At 41.2% G+C, this 20,861-nt stretch overlaps 1 protein-coding gene across 1 annotated transcript in view; it reads right to left on the bottom strand.

Moving 5' to 3' along the window:
• The window catches only part of Dnah7 (dynein axonemal heavy chain 7), a 262,532-nt gene that overhangs the window by 178,544 nt on the left and 63,127 nt on the right, over window positions 1-20,861 (bottom strand). The window contains 1 exon segment of the mRNA XM_052192567.1: window positions 19,391-19,577. Within this exon segment, the coding sequence (XP_052048527.1) occupies window positions 19,391-19,577 (187 nt within the window).

Genomic DNA, 20,861 nt, shown 5'->3' with positions numbered 1-20,861 from the left:
TAGAAAATTATCTATTTCTTCCAGATTTTCCAGTTTTATTGAATGTAGGTTTTTGTAGTAGGATCTGATGGTTATTTTTTATTTCCTCAGTTTCTGTTGTTATGTCTCCCTTTTCATTTCTTATTTTCTTGATTTGGATACTGTCTCTGTGCCCTCTGGTTAGTCTGGCTAAGGGTTTATCTATCTTGTTGATTTTCTCAAAGAACCAGCTCCTAGTTTTGTTGATTCATTGTATAGCTCTTTTTGTTTCTACTTGGTCAATTTCAGGCCTGAGTTTGATTATTTCCTGCTGTCTACTCCTCTTGGGTTATACTTGCTTCTTATTTTCTAGAGCTTTCAGGTGTGCTGTCAAGCTGCTAGAGTATGATCTCTCCAGTTTATTTTTAGAGGCACTCAGCGCTATGAATTTTCCTCTTAACACTGCTTTCATTGTGTCCCATAAGTTTGGGTGTATTGTGCCTTCATATTTATTAAATTCTAAAAAGTTTTAAATTTATTTATTTATTCCTTGACAAAGTTATCATGGAATAGAGTGTTGTTCAGCTTCCATGTGTATGTGGGCTTTTGTTGTTTTTGTCCATGGTGATCTGATAGGACGCATGGGATTATTTCAATTATCTTATATATGTTGAGGCCTCTTTTGTGACCAATTATATGGTCAATTTTGGAGAAGGTATGGTGAGGTGCTCAGGAGAAGGTATATTCTTTTGTTTTAGGATGAAATGTTCTATGGGAACATTAGATATCTGTTAAATCCATTTGTTTCACAACTTCTGTTATTTCACTGTGTCTCTGTTTAGCTTCTGTTTCCACGATCTGTCCATTGATGAGAGTGGGTTGTTGAAGTCACCCACTATTATTGTGTGAGGTGCAATGTTTACTTTGAGCTTTAGTAAAGTTTCTTTTATGAATGTGTGTGCTTGCATTTGGACCATAGATGTTCAGAATTGAGAGTTCATCTTGGTAGATTCATTTGATGAGTATGAAGTGTCCTTCCATGTCTTTGTTATCACTTTTATAAATTTTGGTTGAAAGTGGATTTTATTCAATATTTGAATGACTACTCCAGCTTGTTTCTTGGAACCATTTGCTTGGAAAATTGTTTTCCAGCCTTTTACTTTGACGTAGTGTCTGCCTTTGTCACTGAGGTGCATTTCCTCGATACAGCAAAATGCTGAGTCCTGTTTACATATTCAGTCTGTTAGTCTATGTCTTTTTATTGGGGAATGGAGTCCATTGATGTTAAGAAATATTAAGGAAAAGTGATTGTTGCTTCCTGCTATTTTTGTTTTTAGTGATGGAGTTATGTGTGGGTGGCTATCTTCTTTTGGGTTTGTTGAAAGATTACTTTGCTTTTTCTAGGGTGTAGTTTCCCTCCTTTTGGGGGGGGGAGTTTTCCATCTATAGTTCTTTGTAGGGCTGGATTTGTGGAAAGATATTGTGTAAATTTGGTTTTGCCATGGAATATCTTGGTTTCTCCATCTATGGTAATTGAGAGTTCTGCTGAGTATCATATCCTGGCCTGGCATTTGTGCTCTCTTAAGGTATGTATGGCCCAGGATCTTCTGGGTTTTATAGTCTCTGGTGAGAAGTCTGGTATAATTCTGATAGGTCTGCCTTCGTATGTTACTTGATCTTTTTCCCTTACTGCTTTTAATATTCTTTCTTTGTTTTGTGCATTTGATATTTTGATTATTATATGACCAGAGGAATTTCTTTTCAGGTCCTGTCTATTTGGAGTTGTATAGGCTTCTTGTATGTTTATGGGCATCTCTTTCTTGAGGTTAGGGAAGTTTTCTTATATAATTTTGTTTACAATATTACTGGTCCTTTAAGTTGGGAATCTTCACTCTCTTCTATACCTATTATCCTTAGGTTTGGTCTTCTCATTGTGTCCTGGATTTCCTGCATGTTTTGGATCGGGAGCTTTTTGTATTTTGCATTTTTTTCTGTTATGTCAATGTTTTCTATGGTATCTTTTGTCCCCGAGATTCTCTCTTCTAACTCTTGTATTCTGTTGCTGTTGCTTGTATCTATGACTCCTAATCTCTTTTCTGGAGTTTCTATCTCCAGGGTTGTCTCCCTTTGTGATTTCTTTATTGTTTCTAGTTCCATTTTTAGATTCTGGATGGTTCTGTTCAATTCCTTCACCTGTTTGGTTGTGTTTTCCTGTAATTCTTTAAGGGATTTTTTTTTTCTTCTTTAAGGACTTCTACTGGTTTACCTGTGTGTTCCTGTATTTCTTAAAGAGAGTTATTTCATCATCATGAGATGTGATTTCAAATCTGCATCTTGCTTTTCCTGTGTGTTATGGTATCTAGGACTTGCTGTGGTGGAAGAACTGGTTTATAATGATGCCAAGTATCCTTTCTGTTGCTTAGGTTCTTAAGCTTGCCTCTCACCATCTGGGTACCTGTAGTGTTAGTTGGCCTTGCTGTCTCTGACTGAAGCTTGTCCCTCCTGTGGGCCTGTGAGCCTGTGATCTTAGGTGTGTCAACACTCCTAGGGAGACCTGGGCAGGATTTAGGACTGTGGGACAGCTTTAACTCCGGGCAGGCACAGATGGAGACCAGATGCGTCCTGTTCCCAGCTGTTCAGCTGTTCCTGTGCTCTGTGCACTCCTGCAAGGTCTCTCTTTGGACAGTTGTTGGAGCAAAAGTGGTGATCTCACTCTGGGCTTAGGAGTAAGAGCACTCCTGGGAGGCCAGCATTCTCCTGGGCAGGATTTGGGTATGGAGAGCTGTGGAACAGCCTTAACTCACTCTGAGCGCAGATAGAGGCTGGAAGGATCCTGTCCCCAGATGCTCAGCTATTCATCTTTCTTTTCAAGAGTCTCACATTTTTTTTTGTTTTTTTTTGTTTTTTTTGTTTTTTTGTTTTTTTTTTTTTTTTTTTTTTGTTTTGTTTTTTTTGTTACTGCCCTTTTGGCTTTTTTTTTTTTTTCTTTTTTAAATTTCTGGTCTCGAATTTGCTGTGCACCTATCCTGGAGCTCCTCATGGACCTTGCACTTCTGCCTCCTGTGTGCCAGCATACAACCTCTCTTATGGCACCACTCAGGGCTTTTGTTTAGTCATTAGAATACTACTGAAAAGAGCATAGTTTGCTTTGTGATGAATTATGAGGATGTAACAGAAACACAATAATTTAGCAAAAAAAATAACTATCATTAATACGTGTGTCATCAGTAAAACAAAAGTATGGAACATGTGCAATGAGAGATTAAGGGATCTCCAATTTTTAAAGACATTTCATTGCAATTTTCAGAAGATTTCGTGTTTCAAATAGACATTTAATACTCTCAGTCTCCCTCCTTTGTCTCTATCTCTGTCTCTGTCTCCATCTCCCTCTCCTCTTCCCCCTTCCCGTCCTTACCTCCACCCTTCACATACACTGACAAACTCAGGACATTTTTAAATGTTCAAGCTATGCAATGTGGACTAGTGCTGTTATGAACCTAAATCTAATATCCAAAATAGTGTTCTTTGAGCGCCACCATCTGGAAGAAGATGTACTTCTCTTGTTTGGAAAAAAATTACTGCTAATAAAAGTGAAATTTTTCTTTCACAAATTAACAATAATTGTTTGGTTTGAACTCTGGTAGCTTATTATAATTGGACTATTTTAGGTCTGATATTTAAAAGTTATGATGTTCAACCTTTAGAATACCTGGGTTTTGTTCAGTAAATACTATAATTTCTGATCAACAACAAATAAGCTCCCCCCCCCAAAAAAAATTTCAGTTACAGTTAATAAGCTGACTATCTCCCATCTGAAATGCTTAGGAACAGACATATTTTATATTTCAAAGCTTTGTGGGTTGTTAAATATTTGTACACACCTTACTGGCTGAACATCTTAAATCTGAAAGTCAAAAACCCAAAATAAAAGCTTCAGTATTTGAGGCAACACATGATTTTAATTGGATATGTTAAAGCTGTTCTAAGTTTCTGAGATCAATTCTACTTAGTTGGATTAGCTCAATGGCTCTGACTCAGATACAAACTTCCTAATGGTCTGTATGCATTTGCATATGGACCGAAGCCACAGGAAGGTATCCTTACATGCCTGGAGGATAACTCACACAGAGGCAGACTCAGTGAAGGATAGTTTCGACAAGGCAAAAGGCCCTGGTGAGACACACTGACTTCCACCCTGCCCTGCACGCTCTTGGACCCGTCTAATTATATATCATGAGTTTAATCTCCTTTCTTTAAAATGGGAAAGAGAGCTCTTTCAAGGTTTATGCTCAAGGTTAGCATAAAGACAGAGAAATCAAAGAACATTGGACCTTCTACACTCTGCATGACTGCCATTGATTTGCTTAGATACAATAGCAAGTTGCTTTAATAGATGCTACTAGAAATTTAAAATGTAGTATGACTTCCTTTGACTATTATATCATTTTTGGTTAAGGAAATGCTTTTATAATGTGCGTGGGGGGGCACGCGGGGTGTGGAGGGGTAATTGTTCATAACCATCACCAGTTTGCAAAGCCCAAACGAGGATTGATAAAATTGATTGACATGTCCAGACCAAATGACCTGCAGAGCCTGAAGCTTTCATTTTGGCTAATGGAGAAAGATTTCTCATCCCTGATGCCAGGAGATTTACAGGAAATATAACATGTATGTGTGTAATGGAATTAAGCTCCAACCACTTAGTAAGCTTTTGGAGGAATTACCTTCCCCATCTTAAATCCCCGGACAACAGAGAACTGGTAAGGAGCTCATTAAACCTCTAGCACTAAGAGTAGTAAGGCAGGCTGACTACAGACCCATAAGGCTCTTCTGACGCTGAGACTCCAGTTCTGTCAGGAATTGGAAATCTTTAAGACCCAGAACATTAATATAGATCCCAGGGACCATTTACCTGAAGTTGAATTTTCAGAAAATTTTTTTTCAGAAATCTTTAGAACTAGTAATAATTCCAGGATCAGTCCTGATTATTCAACAGCTATCTCTCTAAGGCCCAGCTCTGTCAGCCAGTTCTTGGGGGCTTGGTAACAGCAGTGAATATAACAAAGATCCCAGACTCCATGAATAGTGAGGAGCACAAAACAAATAACAGAGGTAATGATGAGTAAGCTTCACATTCATCACACTCTCTCCTGTCGTTCTTATGCTGGGAAGATGCTGGGAATGAATGTCTGTGGTGACCTGCGCCAAGCAGCCCCATCCTTGTCATTTTTCCAGTAGCATGCGCTCACTTATGGTCATGTTTTGGTAGTTTGGTAGTCACAATATGTCAAGCCTTTATTATTACCCCTGCTGTGGAGATCTGAGATCATTGATCTCTGGTGTTACTATCCTGACATGTGGAGCAGCATGACTCACACCACATAAAACAGCAACTTAATCAATCTGCCTCCCCCACCCCTCACACACAGCAGTGTTGAAACATGGCCAATTAATAACCTTACAATGGTGTCCAACTGTTCAAGAGAAATTAAGTCAATGTCTCCAACTTTGAATCAAAAACTAGGGATGGAAGGAAGGTCTGCTGAGAGCCGGGACAGGCTCTGAGCCAAGATCACCATGACAAACAGTTAATAATGCTGTGCATGCAAAGTTCTGGGGGGAAATTAAAGGTACCACCATAGTGGACACATGAATAGTAAAATAACAGCTTTATAGCTCACATGGAGAAGGTTCTCATGGTCCGGAAAGAAAGATATCTATGGCTGGAGCCTTCTTTTAAGACAGGAGCACTGAAGAAGCTGCAGAGGAAAAAGTTAAGTTTGCAGAGGTTGAGCTACAATGTTTAAGGAAAGACATTTGGACCTGGTAGCACACACTGGAGCAATCACTGCTGCAAAGAAGTTACAGCTACCCAGAAGCTGAAGTAGAGGAACTGGGGAAGGTGGCCACACTAAAAGGCTGAATTTTGAAAGTAAGAAAAATAGTCTTTTTTTTCCTCTAAGACTTTCACAGCTATAAAAAAAAAAAAAAAAAAAAACCCAGTGCCAAGATTAACCTACAAAGACAGGCCAAATTCCTCTGTCAGAATTTTTTTCAACTCTAAATTGAAACCAGTTCTTGCTTACTGTAAAAGTAACTTTTATTTATCAGATGTAATTGTCTCAGAGACTTATTGCTGAATATCTCACCCTTACTAGCTCTTTCTGAACTCTGGCTGGCTGGTTCAACTCAGCTGTTCTGGCCCCAAATCCTCTCTAAGATGACTGATTCAAATTGGCTTTTCTCTGCTTCTGACTGAATTTCTCTGCTTGACCTCAAACCAACTCTGGTAATCTGTTCTAATCTTCTAACTCCTCATTCTCTGGCTTCTGGCTTTACCTGTGTCTGGCTTGTAAAACCTTGCCAATAAAACTCCTCCTTATCTCTCCCCACCAGTGTTTTCTCTCTGTGTTCTCTCTCCTCCCCCCACCGCACTTCCCCTCTCTCTTTCCCTCCCCGCCCTCTCTTGCCAGAGCAAATCTCTGGCCCATAATTCCTTGCCAGAGAAGCCATGCTGCAGGATTAAAATTCCTTTGCAATTTACTATTTCAGAAAACCTAGGAACCTAAGAATTCTACTAAATCTTCAATCTTCTCTGCCTGCACTCTCTGTCTCTGTCTCTCTCTCTTTCTAGACTCTCTCTCCGTGTGTGTGTGTGTGTGTGTGTGTGTGTGTGTGTGTGTGTGTGTGTGTTTTGCTCTCTTTCCTGTGCTGTTCCTGTGAGAATTAGGCATATCCTATCTCTGACACATTGTGTCAAATCTTTCTCTAATTCATCATTTTGTCTGCCCCTCAACTAGACATCACTTTGAAACATGGGTGCTTCCTTCAATAAACTAACCTTACTTTCATTGTCTGGGACTAAAAGTATATACTAAGGGTGTGTTTGTAAGGCTTAAAAGTGTAAGGTGAGCTTGCACTACAATCAGATCACACAGACCTACAAGGTCTTTGGATCTGATTCCTTGCCAGCGCAGTCCTGCTGCAGGATTAAAATTCCTTAACAATTTACTGTTCCAGAAAACCTAGGACCCTAAGGATTCTACTAAATCTTCTCAGCCTGTGCTCTCTGAATGGGACAACAAAGTCTCAGTGATGGCGCTCTTACAGCACGGATTACTTAATATTTAAATCCACTTATAAGAACAGCTTGAAAAGAAAAACAAAAAATTCCTTTCAAAATCTTATTTTCCTTGACAATATATCTGTTCATTCAAAGATGTACAATAAAATGAACGTGTTCATGCCTCCTAGCATAGCACCCACACTACATCCCAAGGACAATTTTGACAGGTAAGTCACTATTTCAGAATATTCTGTAAAGCGTCTAGCTGCTTGACATTTAAGCATGGGGCCCTGAGTTCAGTCTCAAGAACCCACATGACAATGACAGTCATGAGTGACAAGCACTTTTATTCCAAGGCAGAGGCAAGGATCCCTGGGTTTCACTGGCCTGCTAGCAAAGTGGGGAACTTCAGGGACAGATTCTGGTACTAATTCCAACACCTCCTTTCCTTTGTTTTTAGCTGCAACTTTATGCTGCAATCAGCATGCTCAGGAATGCACCCCTAAAATGAGCATGCCTAGGAAGAAATCAGCCCAAGATTCTAAGAATACATGTAGTCTCCCTGAGTAAAATCCAAATTGTTTGTTTGGGAAGAGCACCACTTTGGAAATGAATCACCTTGCCTGCTAATGGTAATATATCTTTCTCTATTATCTTATGTCTTGGCTATGTTTATCTTAACTCTTCATGTACCAAGATTCAAATCCACTGTATTTGGTTACAGCAATAGGAGATGGTGTCACAGAAACTAAAGTATTTAAAGAATAACATGAAAAGTTGATCTTTGGCCTCCATACCCACATGCACACATGTGCACTCCTGTACATGCAAACATATACAACAATTAAAAAATAAATAAACCTGCACACAGAGCTACCAGAGATGGTGATGGTGATTCCAGAAACCCTGGGAAGAATCACCATTACAGGTGTCATTAAAAGACATTTGTGACTCACAAGAAGAGGTCAAACCATGAACATCATCATGCGCTTCAGAGCAATGTTTCCAGCCCGGATGGGAAGGATGACTTTGAATGGCCTCCAAACTTGAATGGAGAAGAAGCAGATGCAGGAGAGATGGTGAAAGATCTAGAGCCTGAAGCCGTGGCAGGATGGCACCGGTTTCTTGACAACAGATGCTTTAACAAATTAGCGTGAGCAACACAGTAGCTTCCTGAGGAGTAGCCTGCTCTCTGTGAAGAATGCTGTAACCACTAAGCAAAGACAGGGAGTTTCCACTGTTACACAAAATTAGCAGGCGAAGTGGTGGCAGGTTTGACGTGACTGACTCCAATTTTAAAAAACTCCACTGTGGGTAAAAAGCAAAATGCCACGCCACCAAGCCAAGCGACACTGCTGCTTGGAGAGGGGTCTCTTGTGAATGGCACCTTCATTGCTGCTGCATTGTAAAGAATTCCCTTAGGGATCACAGCCTTCAGCAGCCACCAAGCCACTGGCCAGCAGGTAGCATCAATGTGGAGGGCCTTCACCAACAAACAAGGTTACAGTGAGAGCAGGAGGCTCTTTAGCATTGCTTGGCAGCAAAAGACTGCTTGGCAGCAAAAAGACTATTTATTTTTGGTTTTCTTTTTAACACATTTCTGTCTGGATACCTTTCTTTTAACTTCTGGTTTTTCATGAATTGCAACACATTCTTTTTAAACCTGTATTCCTCTTTAAATTAACTTTTAAGTTAGTTTATGAAGTAATAGGTTTCATCACGGCATTCTGGAGGAAAGGGGGCTTATGTGACTTTCGAGGAGTGGGGGGACCAAAAAAGGGGAAATCGTTTAAAATGTAAATAAAAAAATATATCGAGTAAAATTTTTAAAAAGTCATTATTCTTTTTCTAATCCCCACCTGCTTCCTCATACCACCTCTGGCTGGTCCCTCTCTTGCTCAGATAGTCCCCCCTTCTGATTCCACGCCACAGAGATTTTACTTTCCTATCTTCTCTCAAGATCTCTGCACACACACACATACACACACACCATACATTTCACATACAGGACAAAGCATAAGTAACTGTCTTTCTGAGAATGACCTATTTTACTTAACATAATGATCTCCAGGTTCTATCACCCTTTTTCCTGATAAAATGCCATGATTTAATTTTTCTTCACAGTTGAATTCCATTGTGCATAGTAATGTCCCTAAGAGAAACATTGTTCTTCCATTATTCAGACTGTTCTGTCTCACCAGCAGACTACAGCGGTGCACATGACTTTCCTGTTCACTAGGAAGCTAAAAATGGCATGGCTCCCTCAAAAACATGAGAATGTAAGTGGAACTTGTTGAGAAGACAAAAGGCACCAACAGAAATGGGAAGGGCATGAGAGGTTAATGGAAAATACAGCCAAAGCACATTATACATATGTATTAAGATCTTATAATGAAACTCATTATATAATTAATTAATATATGCTAATACAACTTCTGATATACGTATCCTGGTTTGTTATAATGTTTGTGTGCAGTGGTCTAAAACAGAACCCTAGTTATATCTGAGGCATGCATGTAGCAAGTTAGAAGACAGATACCACAAAAGGAAGAAGGAGAACATGAGGTACCAAAACAAAGAGGCAATTCCATTTAAAATAAAGTGCTTTGTGTGTGTCTCTTCACGAAGGTGATAGGTGAGCTGACTCCAAGGATGCAAGGCGGTTTTCTGGAGATATTTACAGAAAATGTTTCCAGGAAAAGTTTTGCCCACTTAACAGCTCAAAAGAATTCTATGAGGGATAGAAAGAGGAGGGGGAAGAGGGAGAGGAGAGTGGGGAAGAATAGAGAGGCACAGGAGGAGAGGGAAGGAGGAGGGAGGAAGAGAGGGGAGGAGGAAGAGAGAGGAGAATAAGGAAGAAGAGAGACACAGGAGGAGAGGGATTGGGGAGGAGGGAAGGGGAGGAAGGGTAGAGGAGGGAAGAAGGAAGGAACCAAGGAAGGAGAGGGGAGAGGAGGGGAGGGGAGGAAAAGGGAGAAGGGTGGGAGCCAATGAAGCTGGAAGAGAACAGGAAAAGTAGGCGTTCTTCATCCTCACCAAGAGGTAAAGGGATGGCACGGCCACTCCAGACTTCCCACTCAGTGCAACCCATGGTGTCCCAGGCAGTGCTACCTTTCAACAACAGAGGCCAAAAGTTCAGAAGCTGACTTGCTCTGGTAAATGTGGTAACCCTATTTTTGTGCCTCGACCCCGGATTCTCACTGTCTGTGTCCTAGCCGTATATTTGGCATTAATAAGAATCATATTCACATGCCTGGATAGTCTTAAAACACATCCATATGCCTGGACTGTCATCTTCCCCCAGCACAGCAAATAAAGGAGTATTTCTACTTCTTTGAGCCGTTCTGATTTTTATGAGGTCAATGCTCATAGTAGGACCTATAAATCTCATGAGTGTCAGTCAATTGCCTCATTTCCCTTGTAATGTGAGTTCCTTGGGAGAAGCAATGTTGTGTGGAAAGAGCACAAAGGAATAAGTCAGGCAGGAAGTCAATGAGTGACAGTGCTCCAAGACGCTTGGCACAGAAAAAAGGAAAGAGCTATCTGCTGCAGACAATCGCTGCTCTCCTCCATGCTGAAAAAAGCCAGTGTGCTCGCCTCCTTCTTCAAGGCCGCATGGCTCCTGCAGGTGGGGTGGTCTCTCTGAAGCACTGTGCTAGCATCGCCTATTGGAAGCTGGGGTAGTCATGCTGACTTGTAGGCTCCGTCGTGGTAAGCCTTTACACAGTCACCATTGCTGCCACTGCGATTTCTGTGTTCTTTGTCTGGATTGACCATGTATATGCTCCAGGAGAAGAGTTTTGGATGTTGCTTATCCTGCATTGATTATGAGCTCCCTTGACCCTCAGAGGTTCTCCAGGCTGGATAATACAGTACCCAGTCACTTTATTTCATAGCTCACTGTGCACACACTGGATGATGCTAGCTGACATTCAGAAAATCTGTCAACTGGTCAACTAGATAATTGAAAATACGTCAACTGGTCAACTGTATAATTATGTATGTCCTTTTGTAGTTGTGCTTTTTACTAAGCATTCATTTAGAATGTAAGTATGCTCACATCATAGTCTGGGCTGTGAGCCCTTAGATACTTCTTCCTCCTCTTCAAACTTCCTTGATATAAATCTTTTCCATCTTGTTTCTGACCATGATCGTTTGGGATACACTGTGTGGAGATGTGTCTCTGTATATTCAATTGTTAATTCTGCACCGGCAAAGAGCTAACCACTAGCCAGATCTTGGTATTGTTATTTCTATGGCCCATCACCAATTTATAAATATTTTATAAATATTTATTCCTTACTCACCTACCTAAGGCAATCTAGAATTGTATCTGATCAGCTTTAATAAGAGTTGAGGGCCAATAGGTGGGCAGGGAGTGGAAGGTGGACCATGCAGGCAGAGATAGGGACTCTGGGAGAAAACCTGAGAGGTGGGAGGTTCAGCTAGCAGGCACAGCATAGAGCAGAGAGGGACATCTGGCCATGTGGCAGGACATAGTGCAAAATTAGTAGGGTTAGAGTGGCTGGGAGTCTGCCCTAGCTAAAAGGCCTAAGCTTTAAAATATTAAAAGTCTCTGAGTCTTTATTTATAAAACTGGTAGGTCCAACAAAGTTCCATTATAATGATCAATGCAAGGCCACAACTCTCATCCTTTTAGACCATCTGTCTTCCAAATAAGGTGTTAAAGTAAATCACTAATAGGCTCAACTGGGTGTATTGGGAGGGTCCCCTTCCTACTGTCCTGGAAGGCTACACTTAAGTGTCTACCAGCATATTTTACTTAAATGTCTGTAAATTGATGTCCAATTTCCCTTGGGTCATATCAAAGATTTTACCATGGTTTCATCTCACTGAAATGAGACATAGAAGTTGTTTGGTTAACAGAACTATACATGCATGCCTCTTTGAGTCTCTGATAACTGCATTCACATCAACATATCTGACCATATCTAAGAGGGTCTTTACTCCCCAGACAAGCATTACTGCAATATATTGTTACCTATATTTTCTACAGGTCTCTGACAAGACTTCTAGTAAGAGTCAGCAGAATCTGAGGTGCTGAGTACCGCGCATTCAAATATCCCCCCTTTCAGCTTTGACCATTCTTCTTTTTCTCAATGAATAACCGTATTTCCCAGAACACGTCCAGCAAGATCATGTATAATTATAACCAAAGTCAGTAAGTCACTGAATTTGACTCTATATTTTGAGATATGTCAAGCCCCAGCTCTAAGAAAAGCAATTACAGATGCTCTTTGTCCTTGAAAACATCTTAGAGAATTTAAAATATTAAATTATGGCATTTCATTGCATCTCTAGTGCTTAAAAAATCATTCCTGTTATGGATCTGATTTAATGTTTATATTATAGGTTTACAAATTGCATGAGAATCCTACATGTAAGACATTGTGAGTCTCTGTCCCCAGTTGGTTCTGATTGGTAAATACAGTTGTAGATGACAAGGGCTAGTCAAGGAGAGAGGTGGAACTTAAGGTATCCCAGGCAAGGAAATCCGGGGAAGAAGAGGGATTTAGTTCCGCCATGTCAGGGAAGCAGAAGGGTCAGGCTTGGAAGCTACAGAAGAGAGAGCATACAATCATGGAAGAAGGGAATCAGGGAAGAGCGGCCCAGGGTCCTCTCCCCCACTTTGGGTCTAGGGTGGCAAAGATGGAATATAGATTTTAGTAATAGTTCAGGAATATTGGAGAGGAGGCATTAGCAACGTGGAAGTTTGGGAGTGGCCCACCCATTGAACCTATTAAGGCATATTAAATATATGGTTGCGTATGTGCATCTTTCTTTTTAATTCTTTAATCCTTTTTAACAGTCCAGTCTTTATCCCCCCTCCCAGTCTGCCCTCTGACTGTCATCCATACCTACTCTTCCCCCACACAGACCCCCCACACACACCCACATACCGTCTCAAAGAGAATGTCCCCAACCCTAGGCCACCAGACCTTCCCACTCCCTGGGGCCTCAAGTCTCTTGAGGGTTAGATGCATCTTCTCTGACTAAGTCCAGACCAGGCAGTCCTATGCTACCTGGTTGGTGGTTCAGTGTCTTTTAGTGAGGAACTCATGCTACCACTGCTGCCACCACCACCACTGCCACTGGGGAGATTAAAGCAGATTAACTAACTACAGCAACAGACAGCAACCAAAGTGAGGCTCGAACTCATTAAAAATTAATTAGAGATTCTTGAATGCACCATGATGCTAGATAGGGAGGAGAACTGGGTTCTTAACAGAGCTATAGGTATTTCCAGAACCACATGATTCCTCCCCAAGCCTCGCAGGTTTGGTGCTAGGATAAAAGGCATGCTAAATTGGCACACATAATTCTGGGGTTTGTGGTTTGAGACTAGGACACACCCAGGCCAACCAAAGGATGTGGGATAAGGATTCATCCAGATGCTCTATCTTGTTCTGGACTACTGTGAAGAGCTTGAGCCACAGCTGCTGAGAGCTTCTGCTGAGATAAGTCAGGTTGAGGGCTAAATAAGATAGGAATCAAGGAAATTATATTGTTTTAAGGATAGAAAGTTATGTCTAGTAATAGGCTCATACAGAAATACAGAAGAAAATGTAATTGAATTTAAATACATAGGAAAGGATATTGATTCAAGTTCTATAAAGAGAAAGGGGATATATACATATATACCCACAGAGACACTAATCTCCATAGAAGGAAGATTAGCGCTTTAACAGAGCTATAGGTATTTCCAGAACCACATGATTCCTCCCCAAGCCTCGCAGGTTAAATATACATAGATGAATAAATAAATGTAGGCCTTGGTCTCACTATTAAAAATTAATTGTGTAAGAACAAGAGAGGGGATAATGGAGGAACACTGTCTGAATGGAAAATGGTAATTGTTTAGATTTCTTTGATGGTTTTGAATTGTTTTAATTATCAAAATGTGTGTCATTGTACATTTGGTGGTTATAATATTAAAAAATACTCTGGGAAAGAGGTCAAAATAGAGCAGGCCTGAAGAGAAAGGAAGTTGCTAAATTGAATCAATCTATACCTTTGATGATTTCAGGTTACTGGACCAAGGACATGCTATTTTGGGAAAGAGGCTCTGTATTTATGTTAATAGGAAAGAAGAGGTGGCTTTGGACCGATTTCAGAGTAATATAGATCAGAAACGATAGGAGGAGACCTCCTGAAGATCATGGTTACAGAAAAGAAAAATTTGAGGAACTCAAACAGGACAGGTAACTTGATCTACTGATTCCTCAACATAGAAACGGCCCAGTAACTGGTTTAGACATAAACATGTCTCTAGCCAAAAACTTCAGCTAAAACTAAACAATGAATCTGGTTGGTTATGGAATCCTTAAGATTCTTCATGCTCTCCTTCATATGTCATGAATGAAGATTTATCACAATTGGTTATTGATCAAATTAATTCATAAAAAGGACATGTGTCTTTCACCTGCTCAAATAAGGAGCAAAATTTCATCCTTAACTGATCTGTGCACTTTGTATAACTCATACAAACACCTTAATGGTACTAAAATGGGTTGTGAGATTCATATATTGCAGAATGTACAGCTCTGACAAGAGCCATCTGTTGGGACGTTGAATTGACCTGCTGTTCCAGCCACCTGCTTCCTGATGCTGCACAGAGACTTGCTTCCTGAACAGCTTCAGGGCCATTCATGGTCCTACCTTAGCAGTAAGCAGTCCATAGCACTTTGGGCTTTGGTCCTAGACTAGGGCTATGCTGGTCTCTGTGAGAGGAAGTTTGACAGTATTGTTGGTTGTGGATGTGACATGGAAGCCTGAGGCTCATTCATCCATGGTGATTCTGTGTGGAGTCAGTCTATAGTTCCTGAGAGCAGACTGGATCACAGATAAGAATGTAGGCTTGAGGTCTTACACTCCTAAGATGAATCTTGTAAAAGTAGACTACCTGTTCTTCTAGTTCATCAGAAGAACACACACTTGATACACATCCAACTTTGGAGCACCCTCCAGTACTCAGACAGTGACCACACAACAGCAGCAGATGTCTGAGCAATCTGGACCAGGGTGTCACCCAGCACTAACGAGGGATGTGACTAATGTCTCAGAAGCAGGCAAGCTGCCTATCTAGAGGTTCTGGAATGACAGAGGCAAAGCCAGGTCAGGAAGATGAAATAGATCTGTGCCCAGGTGACTTCACACACCAACAGGTACCAAATACTTTCAAGAAATTGCATTCTCACATAACAATCAACATGAGGTGCCAGGAACTGACCAAACAACCATTGCTATGGGTGACAGGTGTGCTAATGGAGAGGTTTTAAAAGCTGCTTTAAGACAAGAAAAACTCAATGAGATTCAGGAAAATACGGGAGCAATTCAGGTCTATTACAAAGAAAGTTCGAAAAGAGATGAAAGCAATTTATAAAACTCAAACTAAAATCTAGTTGAAAATAGAGCTGGCCGAATTTAAAATGTGGTAAAAAGGTATCAAGAGCAGCTAGACCTCCCTAGAGAAAAATTAGACAGCGGGAAGGAAAGTTATTTCAAACTACAGCTGGAGGAAAAGAAAAAAGAATGAGGAGGAATAAAGAAGACTTAGAGGAACCGTGGCCCGTGTTAATAGAGAAAATGTTTAGGCTACTGGGTTAAAAGGGAAACTTGAGAATGACAGCAGAGTACAGAGTTTATTAAGAGTGAAAAACAAAACAGACAAACATAAGGAAGGATACAAATATCAGCTGCAGGGAGGTTAAAATGGCATCAGACCGGTTGAACGTAAGTGTATCCCACACCTCACATCAGGCTCTAAAGAGGCAATAATGAAGCACATTCTCAGGGGACGGAGGAAGAGGAAATCAGGAGCCTGATGCCCCAGAGGCTGGCTCCTCAGTGGAAGCCAGGCCAAGAGGCCGTGGAGTGAGTGACTCAAACACTAAAGGAGAAAACCTGCCAAGCAAAACTCTCCCTTCAGAAAGAAGGAGGGATAAAGCCATCCCCAGACAAACAGAAGCTGTGAGAATAGGTCTTCACTAGACATCTCCTACAGGAAACTTCAAGAGACATTAACACAGAGTGACAAAGCATAGGAAAGTGTACAAGAACAGGCAAGAATAATCACAGAGAAAAATCCAGGGGTCTCTTGCACAGTGAGAATGTAAATCCATTCGGCCATTATGGAAAACAGTCAGGAGATCCCTGGGAAGCATTCAAAATAGAAGAAACATGTGATCCAGCCACCCCACTAAGTACACATCCAACACTGAAATTGAGCAGGCATCTCCACTTCAGTGTGCATTACGTAGCCAAGGAAGGCAAACCACCAGACACGTACATGGCTGAAATGAGACCTTGTTGCTTGTGACAACGCACCAGGCCCACGAACACAGCACTGCATGGCCCCACTCATGCGTGGAATCTTAAAATGGTTGGCCTCATAGAAGTCGAGATAGACTGGTGACTACCAGAAGCTGAGGAGACCAGAGGAGGAGGGAGGTTTAGGGAAAGTTTGACCCATAGTGCATTGCAGTAAGGCAGGACCGTGCTACTGAACAGCAGTAACATGATAATAACAAACTGTTATACTTCAAATCATCAGAAGAAATGGCTTGGAAAGCTTCCTCTTAAAGAAATAATAGGGATTTAAGGAGAGGGAAATCCCCCGCACAACCTTAATAAGCGATTGTTCATCTTATGACCCGCCTACAAAAGGAGCAGCCATTTTGGCTGTGAGCCTCCCCAGGAGTGCTCTTTTTCTGCATACCCCACTCCTCCCAATCCCTGCTGCTCTCCTCTGCCCTCTGTCTCTTCTCCTTCTCCTTGTCCCCATGCCAGATCATATGCCTTTGAATGACAGAAGTAGCATGGGAACCTATGCTGTGTGGAGGAGAGGTCTGAGCAGAACATGAGCCGTCACAGACAAAACTGTGCTAATAACCAAAGCCAATTGGAAATTTCTATAGTGAGAGATCTTTGAGTGAGATAGGTCAGTGTATTGAGTGAAAAAAATTAAACTACTTAATGTATACACGCTGGATAAGAGACCGAGCTATCAGTCAAGCCTATCACACTAGCCATAGTAGTGATGTTCTGTTTTCAACATCTGGAATTTTGTTGTGGAAAAGTCCACCTTATAGAGAACCTTTCTTGGAACCCCTAGGATGAAAGTGGAAACCTTTTGTACCAGGCAATTAATCCACTGGCTTCTGTCACACAGACCGTGCCATTGGGGTTCTTGAGAGAATATGGCCATGCACTTATCTTCAAAGCTTTGGAGACTGTGCACAAGACCTTCTGTGGATACTAACATTGAAAGTAAGAATGTACAAGGCAGTTAGGGAAGACAATTGTGCTGTGCAGCGATCATTAATGAACTGTTACCAAAACAAACAGTAATAACAACAAACCCCAAACCCATTTGCTTGGGCGTTAGGACGTGGGCTGTTTAGTTCTTGAGTCTCACAGTTCCATAGGGCCACGGGCAACCCTCCCCTCGTCACTCAGGCCAGCATAGCTGCCCCTACAAGACACTGAACCAAGTGTAACACTCAAGAAATCTGGGACTTTTAAGACTATTTCCATCAAATATCAGAAGCAAAGGGTTTTCTGGTTTTGGATTTGGTTTTTTGTTTTCCCCAGGAGAGGTAGTATATGCCTTTAACCTCAGCACTCTGGAGACAGGAACAAATGGAACTTTGTGAGTTCAAGCTCAACCTGGCAGCAAGTTCCAGGTCATCCAGGGCTACAAAGTGAGACTCTGCAATTATACATATGTTTGTGTTATGTTATATATAATATAATATATAGAATATAGAAAATAGAACATACAACAGAACATAGAATATAGACCATATACACACATAGTATATATAGTATATCAATGAGATGAATATATACTTTTATGTCTACTTTTGAGGGAAACAACAAAAATTCTACTTAAACCTTTTCTTATTTACTTATTTTGGTTCTTTTGTTTTTGTTTGGTTTCATTTTGGATTTTTTTTTTGTTTGTTTGGTTTGGTTTGGTTTGGTTTGGTTTTATGAGATAGGGTTTCCCTGTATAGGCCTGGCTGTCCTGAAACTCGCTCCATAGAACAAGTTGGTCTCAAACTCTGAGATCTGCCTGTCCCTCTGCCTCTGCCTCTGCCTCTGCCTCTGCCTCTGCCTCTGCCTCTGCCTCTGCCTCTGCCTCTGCCTCTGCCTCTGCCTCTGCCTCCTGCCTCCTGCCTCCTGCCTTCTGCCTCCTCTGCCTTTTCTGCCTCCTTTGCCTCTGCCTCTGCCTCTCTCTCTCTCTGCCTCTCTCTGCCTCTCTGCCTCTCTGCCTTTGCCTCTGCCTCTGCCTCTGCCTCCTGAGTGCTGGGATTAAAGGCATGCACCAACCACTACCTAGATTTTGATCTTTCTTAATGAAATTAATACACATTATAAGGGTTTTGCATTGTAGTAAGGAAACTATATAACAGTCTGTATTTGTGAATTACATTAGAAATGATTCAGGTGTTACACAGCAACTCCCTAACTGTTCTGCTAAGTGTGTACTTCACTATACTGTGATTAATTTTACAGCTTGGTTTGTCTGTATTTAGTGATATTGTTACAAAACCAGAGCGAGCCTGCTAAACAAACCCATGTCCATCTTTCTGGTATCATATTGTCAAATCATATAGTTGCTGCTGACAAATTATGATCAGTGTTTAGGACTATAGGCAGAGCTTTGTTTAAGTAGTGAATATGTGTGTATTGCTATCAAGTTAGGACATCTTAGATGCAATTCCTCTATCTTAGTATACTTGATTAAAATATCAATGGAGGAGCTTATGTTCACGTCATAACATAATCAGCACCTTCAGAACTTATGTGTGATGTTTTTCAGTCTGACCAGACTTTATTAAATTCTTCCTTAGTTTGAGCTCTCCTCTCTAGGATCTATGCATTTTATGATTTTATTACATTTTGGTAGAATTTCTGGTCTCACTGGCTAGAGTTCTCTTTGAATTTTTATTTTCTGTAAGCTCCCTGGGAGAGACATTCCTGACTAAACATGCTTTCTGGCTGTTCCCTGTCACAGCGAGTCTCAGCAGCAGTGCAGCCATAGCATGGACAGCACCATGAGAGAAACAGAGAGGGTGCTGGCCTCCAAGCAGAGCCCCTGGTAAGAACTGTGCCAACCACCGAAGGTCACACTGAGTAAACTCGATGTACTGTGAGCCTTAGGGGAATCAGGACAAGATATCTACATTTTTTTTCCTCTTGGAATTCTAGAATAATAGCCGAAAGGAGAATGCATGTTGCAGGAAAGTGATGGGTTACTAGAAGCAGTAACTGCTTACATGGATTTTTAAGACCCAAAGTTGTCATCGCTCCTATGCCTAGCCAGAGACTTTCACCTACTTGTACGACGGTTTTCATCACATCCCTCCAGGTCTTGTCCACGGCTGTGAACCGCCGGCCCTCTTCCGGCATTTGCGACATGATATCAGGGGAGCTGAAAATGGGCTCCAGGTAGAGCCAGGTGGCCTGCACCTTGAGCCACTCGTCCAGGATCTCCTGCAGCAGCAGCAGCTTGCCCTCCCATTCCCTGAGAAACAAGCAGAGGCGTCTCAGGACAGCAGACAGCAGCCTTCCAACCCACAGCTGCCTCCCAACCGTGTGTGTGTGTGTGTGTGTGTGTGTGTGTGTGTGTGTGTGTGTGTGTGTGATGGTGCTACTCCCATTTTTACTTCTCTGCTTGCACTCAAAGGTAAATCAATAAAATTGTCTTAAATAAAGCCTGTTTCAAGAATAATCACAAAATTCACATTCCCCTAAACACAGTGTGGCACACACGTGGATGAGGCAATATTTGGATTACAGTAGGTTATCGGTTCATCTCTAAATATGGAACACCTAATGACTAACGTTCCTTTATGTGTAAACATCATAATTACTCCAAAATTAACAGATTTTAATTGCAGTTTAAATAATCTCTCTGCATTTTCATCCATCTTTGCAATAACCCTGTGCACAACCTTTACTTAACAAATGAGGCTAGGGTGACCAAGGTTAAGTAGCAGGTGCAAGCCCTCCCAGCTAACAAGGATAAGCTGAGACTTGAACCCACAGCTATAACTGTCAGAGAAACCAGAACACAAGGAAGAAGGCTCTATTAATCAATGAAATTTGGAAAGAAATAGCTTTGTTTGTACATTAGTGCCTTACTTATTTACAAGAAATAATCTGCAATTTTCAATTGTTAAAAGAAAGAAGTATAAATACTTCTCCCAATTACAAGGTGATTTCAAATGTCTTTTCAAAATGATATTTATCTGTGAACTGGTGGCTGTTCTTCCCATGGAGCAAGGCTTGTCTCCAACTGGCATTTCTCCTGGCACTTCTCCTTTCCTCAATCCCTTTACGATGCAGAACCGGTCCCACTAGCTAATGATGTTATGCCCAGCCCTTCAAAAGAGTCTAGCGATACCATTTTCAGATGAGTTTACTCTCTGTGGAGCCTGGAAGGAAGCAACACCCATCTGAGAGCTTCTGATTGTCTTAGCTGCAGGATGAGCAGAGGCAGAAACCTCCAAGTCACTTTCCCTTGCTCGTCAAATGCATACTGAAGACAGCAGTCTAATTTGGTTGTCTGTCTCTTAAGGTGAACTATAAACTGTTTAATGTGCATTACAAAAACAAGCCAAAAAACAAAAACTAAAGCAGTCAAGAACAGAGTGAGAGTTGGGTGTGTTTAGCAGCCTTTTTTTTTTTAAGAACTTTTGATTAAAATCAGTTTGTTTTTCTCATTTGCCAGCTATTGTGCATAAATCTGATACTACAATATATGTCCAGGGGTGTCTCTGACAATCTAGTTTCCAAACTTGGGGAA

The sequence above is a fragment of the Apodemus sylvaticus genome, chromosome 9 (assembly GCF_947179515.1).
Source record: "Apodemus sylvaticus chromosome 9, mApoSyl1.1, whole genome shotgun sequence".
NCBI classification, from domain to species: Eukaryota; Metazoa; Chordata; class Mammalia; order Rodentia; family Muridae; genus Apodemus; species Apodemus sylvaticus.
Note: the sequence above shows the minus strand (reverse complement) of the source record. Positions and strands in the feature narration are given on the sequence as shown.